Source organism: Sciurus vulgaris, assembly GCF_902686455.1.
Source record: "Sciurus vulgaris genome assembly, chromosome: 15".
Taxonomy (NCBI): domain Eukaryota; kingdom Metazoa; phylum Chordata; class Mammalia; order Rodentia; family Sciuridae; genus Sciurus; species Sciurus vulgaris.
The window spans coordinates 89,434,585-89,439,961 of record NC_136476.1 but is presented as its reverse complement, the minus strand read 5'-3'; the positions used below and the strand labels follow the sequence as shown (position 1 = coordinate 89,439,961).

General features: G+C 61.8%; 1 protein-coding gene and 1 long non-coding RNA gene across 3 annotated transcripts; one reads left to right on the top strand and one right to left on the bottom strand.

Moving 5' to 3' along the window:
* Positions 1-1,545: 1,545 nt before the first annotated feature.
* LOC306645818 lies at positions 1,546-2,521 on the bottom strand. The gene is made up of 2 exons (XR_013759733.1): positions 2,214-2,521; positions 1,546-1,790 (listed from the first exon to the last, which is right to left on the bottom strand). It is a non-coding gene; the product is annotated as an uncharacterized lncRNA (long non-coding RNA).
* Positions 2,522-2,667: 146 nt separating this feature from the next.
* TMEM250 (transmembrane protein 250) lies at positions 2,668-5,139 on the top strand. Of its 2 annotated transcripts, none has more exons than XM_079113949.1 (2): positions 2,668-2,991; positions 4,520-5,139. In XM_079113949.1, exon 2 carries the CDS (start codon positions 4,652-4,654, stop codon positions 5,069-5,071), a length of 420 nt encoding a protein of 139 aa, XP_078970075.1. In that variant the 5' UTR covers positions 2,668-2,991; positions 4,520-4,651; the 3' UTR covers positions 5,072-5,139. The 2 variants fall into 2 exon arrangements, with proteins under 2 accessions (XP_078970075.1, XP_078970074.1); XM_079113948.1 differs by lacking the exon at positions 2,668-2,991 and adding an exon at positions 3,262-3,484.
* Positions 5,140-5,377: the final 238 nt, after the last annotated feature.

Sequence of the window (5,377 nt, the reverse complement as noted above, 5' to 3'; positions counted from 1 at the left end):
CCACCCCTCACCTGCTGCTGTGCCTCACGGCTCCCTGGACGCTCCCAAGACTCCCTGGCTGGCTGCTCCTGCTCACGTAGCTCCGCCAGGGTGGCTGAAAGGCCAGGACTCCCACCACCAAGCTTCTCAGACCCTTCCCACAAGACAGGACTCAGTGTGAGCTTGGGGCAGACAGGGAGCTAAGAGGAGGCTGCTGCTCTGCAGGGTAGCCAAGAAAGTGCCACAGTCAGAGCTTCAGTCCTGAGAACAGTAGGAAAAGGCCTGATCCTGGCACCAGAGGGACGGAGCTGCTTCCTGCCAGTGCAGGACCAGCAGCACTTAGGCAAGGTGGACCCAACCTGCCACTCCTGCAGCTCCCCACCCCAGCACCACTGCTCAGGTGACACCTTTTTCTTTCTCCTGGGGGCTCTCTCTGTTCTCCAGCCCCAACTGACACCTGGACCCTGAGTAAAGGGCAGGGCAGGCGGGCAGCAGGTCGCAAGGATCAGCCACACATGCCGGTGGAGTTGGCATCTGGATCTGGCATCAGGGACGAGCTGGGTAGATACCTGACAGGAAAGTTGGGGCCATTAGCTACAGACAAGGTGACATGGTGGTGGGAGGGACCTCAGAGCAAGATCAAGCTGGTCATGTCCCCCGGGAGGAACCCTGGGGGACCTGAGGTCCCTCCTGGAGGGCGTGGGGAGGCACCAGTCTCCCTGAAGAGACTCTAACGCATGGGTGTGGCGCCTGCTCAGGCGATACAGGCTTCTCCTTTTCTCCCAGAGTAGGCGCAAAAACGTATAAAAAAGCAAGTGAAAAGGATCTCTGAATCTAAGGTAAATTAAAACCTTCTGCAGACATTTACCTGCCACAGGATTTTGTCCAGGAAAAATGCACTCACAGCCTTGCTGGGTCATCCTCACGTGCCTGCCTGACCTGGCTTGCTTCCTCCACCCTGGCCAGGCCTCAGGGTTCTTGAGGTCTGATGCCAACACAGCCCTCAACAGACCCTCAGGACACTGCAGGCTCCGGCTTCTAGTGCTGCTCATCAGCAAGGAAGGTGGTCTGTGGTCATGCTGTCATGGGGCCTTGGCCTGTGGTAAGCCTGCACGTCTGGCACCCCCTGCTACCCGCTCTGCCATCTACTATAGTCCTTCCTCACTGGAAGATGGTGGGCACCTTGAGTGGGTTGTTCTGTTCATGTCTCCTGCCCAGAGGGGCAGTGTGGGCAGATGCTCTTCCCTGACTGTGCACAGCAGGACACGGGGGCCTGAAAGGGCTGGAGCCCTGGCTGTGGGGCTGCTGCAGGAGAGCCAGGGAGTCCAGTGTGAAGGCGCGATCAGCATCGTCAGCTGGCCGATCAGCATCGTCAGTCGGCCGGGAGCGGGGCTGCTCCCGGATGACTGCCTTCCAGCGTGTGTGAAGTCGAGTGGCAGACAGCAGCCTCCTGCTTGGCCACTCCTTGTGTTGGTCAGTGACACAGCGCAGTGCTGCACGAGAGGTGATCTCTTTCCCTGGTTGGTTTGATCCTAAAAGGCCCTTAAAACAGACAGTTGAACTGAGTCATCAGGATGCTTTTTAATTGTTTCAGTGTTCAGGTGTATTGAGAGTGGAAGGAGAAGCAGTCGCCCAGGCTGGGCACCAAGGAAGGACGCTCCTGCTTCTCTGGGGAGATCTGCTGCTGGTCACTAAAGACAGGCTCTTGGTGCTCTCCCCATGGCCCTGCTGGCCCAGTCAGTCTTCAGACTCCAGCTCAGGCTGGGTAAAGGCTATCTGGTCCTAAGGCAGAGGTGGAGCCTTGCCCTCTCCTGCCAAACGGAGGCTGAGCCCAGTCACCAGTCCCAGGCTGGGAGCTCTTAACTCAGGGGGCCCAACTCTGCCTGTCTGAGCAGCCTGAACCCTGTGACTGGGTCCCTCAGTGAACCGGAGGGTCAGTGGGGGACAACTCTGAAGGCCATCGCTTTCCAGACTCAACCATGGTGTGACCTGACCCTGTGGTCCTTTCCATCCACCCTGCCCATGACCTCTGTCGCCTGAAGGGACTTGGCAAGGTTAAGGTCACAACTGCTGGCCTCTGGGACCCACCTCCTCCTTTTTTTTTTTTTTTTTTCTTGATGCTGGGGATTGAACCCAGGGATGCTCTACCACTGAGCTCCATCCCCAGCCCTTTTCCTTTTGAGACAGGGTCTCCCTAAGTTGCTCAGGCTGGCCTCGACTTGCGATCCTCCTACCTCAGGCCCCGAGCCGCTGGGATTACAATCGTGGCCACCACGCCCGCCCCAACTTCCCTCTGGGGTTCTAGGGACTCCAGGTCGGTGTCACGCCCAGCCCGCTGCCCGCAGCCTGCTGCTGACAGCCCTGGCAAACCCGCACGGCCGCTGCAGTTGCCCACCGCCGCCACGCCTCCGGCCTCCGAGGGTCTCCCACTCAGCGAAGCGGCTCACGCGCTGCCAGCCCCGCACCCCCGCAGCCTCCAGGAACCCGGCGCGGCCCAGTCCGTGGGCGCGCCTGCGCACGGCCGAGCCCGCGCGGCCCCAGGGTCCTTTTCTGCGCCTGCGCATGCGCAAGACAGGCCGCGGCGCCACCCGCATCCGTGGGCGGTGACGTCACGGCCCTAGCGGCACGTACGCGCGCGCCCTGTGACAGTTGAGTGCTGGGACGCCCGGCGCGAGCCCGAGACGAGCACAGCTAGGCTTCGCGGTGCCGGCGCGGGCGGAGGGGGCGGAGGGGGCGTGAGGACCGCCCTACGGTGGCCGCGGAGGGACGACGCTACGGCTCCCACGCTGGGCCAAACGCCTCCAGCGGCCGGGCCCGGGCACGCCCTCCCCTCTGGTCCTGCCTAACCGGGGGGCGAGTGAGTGGCCGCGCCAGCGCCCGAAGCTCACAGCAGAATGCAGCCGCCCTGCTCTCGGAGCTTCGGGCGACAAGGGCGCCCGCAGGCCCAGTATCCAACACCGCCGGCCTGCCGCCTGGTCCGGGACGCCGGCGCCGCCGCGGAGAAGGCACCGGGTGAGCGGCCGGCCGGGAGGGCGGGAGGCCGCGAGCCGTCTCCAGGGCAACGCGCGGCGCCGACGCCCGGAAGTGGCGACCGCAGCTGCCCTGGGCGGTGGGCCGGGGTCGTGCGCGGCCGGCGGGCTTCCGGGTGTGGCGCGCCTGCGCGTGGTCCGCCACGCCCCGAGGCATTCGTGGGCCCAGGAGAGTGGGCCGGGCGGTGGTCCGCGGGCCGAGCGCGGTCTGCAGGGAGACTGGTGGCGGGGAGGACCCCCTCACACACACCGCACCGCGGCGCTCAGCCTCATGCACCTGCCGGACCGGAAACGCGGCCCTAGGTGCCGGCTCCGCCGCGCTGTTTCGCAGCCTCTAGTGCGCCTGTCGGGGCACCCGGTGGCGGAGCAGAATGGAGCCCTCTTCCAGCAGGCGCACGGCCCCAGCGGCGCGGTGTCTAGTGACACGCCCGAACGAGGGCGTTGTCCTGCCTAACTCCCCAGCGACTGGAGACTGGGTAAAGCTTTGCAGAAGCGCCCCGACTAGGGCTGGGGTGGCCCAGGGTACCCTCCCCCTGCACGCCTTTAGCCAAAGGTGCACTCACACGGCCATTTGCTCTGGACCTGTGTCCGGGAGAGGGAGCTGGACTGAAGTCCATCTGAGGACACGGAATCTTTTGGCTGCCCTGTTACCAACTTTCGTTATCGGATTTTATACATCCTGAACTTTCAGTTCGGTGTTTTCTTCCACAAACAATCAAAGCAAGTTGTAAATGACATTTACTAGTTGCAGCTAGGGCCATGTGCCCTTTTCTCCTTTCTTTGTAGCCCAGTCTGAAAGGCTGCTGCTATCCCATGGCAAACAGCATGGACCCAACACTGTGGCCTTGTGCCTTGCCATGACATCCCCAGGTGTCCTCCCTGGTGCAGGCTACCCTGGAGGGTAGGGCTGTTGCCCCTTCCTCCCTTCTCCCCAGCTCTGCTTACAGAGCAGGAGCCAGTGGTCAAGTAACCTGCTCAGGTCACTCCTAGGAAGTAACAACACCAGAGTTCAGGTCCACCTGTGACTCCAAAGTCTCCACCTGTCAGCATCCTGTCCCTCATCCTAACCTTGTGGAATGGCCTTCAAGGACCATTGTCCCCGAAGTCCACATAAGTCTTGAGCAATAGTAGGCATACCAAATAAAAACAAGAAAAATCTAGAGAATGGGAGATTGTGAGAAGCCTGTGGAAAAGATTCTGCTTGTCTGGACCCCATCTGTTTTGGCACTGACTGCCCCCAGGAAGACCTCTCTTGGGTGAGGGGACCATGGCCACTGTCTCAGCCCTTGCTCAGCATTGTGGGTAGAGTGGCTGCTTCTGGTTTTTACATTGTGTGTCCTTGGGAAGCATCCTCAGGAGGGTTTGTGCAAAGAGTAAAGGGTGGGGATAGCCCCAGTCCTTCAGCCCCAGGCCTGGCATTTGGGCTTGCTCAGGCTGGCTGATTTCTCAGGGAAGGACACCTTCCCACTGTCTTCAGACTGACTTGGTGCTCTCCTTGCCTCTCCCTGCAGGCCAACGCCTCTTTGGAGGCTCAGCTGAGGTCTGGGAGGCCTAGGCGCCCATGATACCTATGCTGACTGCCGCCTGGACACTGCACCACCACTGCGAGCTAGCACCTCCGCCGCTGCCGCCTCCAGGGCCCAATGCCGGTCATGCCCATCCCACGTCGGGTGCGCTCCTTCCACGGCCCGCACACCACCTGCCTGCACGCAGCCTGCGGGCCCGTGCGGGCCTCCCACCTGGCGCGCACCAAGTACAACAATTTCGACGTGTACGTCAAGACGCGTTGGCTTTACGGCTTCATCCGCTTTCTGCTCTACTTCAGCTGCAGCCTCTTCACCGCGGCGCTATGGGGCGCGCTGGCCGCGCTCTTCTGCCTGCAGTACTTGGGTGTGCGTGTGCTGCTGCGCTTCCAGCGCAAGCTGTCGGTGCTGCTGCTGCTGCTGGGCCGCCGGCGCGTGGACTTCCGCCTCATGAACGAGCTGCTGATCTATGGCATCCACGTTACCATGCTGCTGGTTGGGGGCCTGGGCTGGTGCTTTATGGTCTTTGTGGACATGTGAGGGCATGGCTCTCCACCCGACTTTCTTGATTGTGCCCTGCGGCGGGTTCTTTTCTTGATGGGGTGGGCCGGTCCTGTAGGCGACCACTGCAGAACGTGCTCCCCTTGGGAGAGAAGAGGGCTGAGACTCCTCTGTGATGGGAACGCCACTGCCCCTCTGGCTGGCTTCTGTGCTCCCCGCTGGCTTTCAGGTGGAGCCCCGTCAGCTCCGCCCGTGATCTGCTCACACTCTTTGAAAGATTGTCCCGGGGTGGCCGTCTGTCCATTCTGCACTTTGAGATCCTTTGTAACACATACCCTGCAGTTT

Coding starts and splice junctions, on each gene's coding strand:
- TMEM250 (XM_079113949.1), top strand. CDS start 4,652: ATGCCGGTCATGCCCATCCCACGTCGGGTGCGCTCCTTCCACGGCCCG.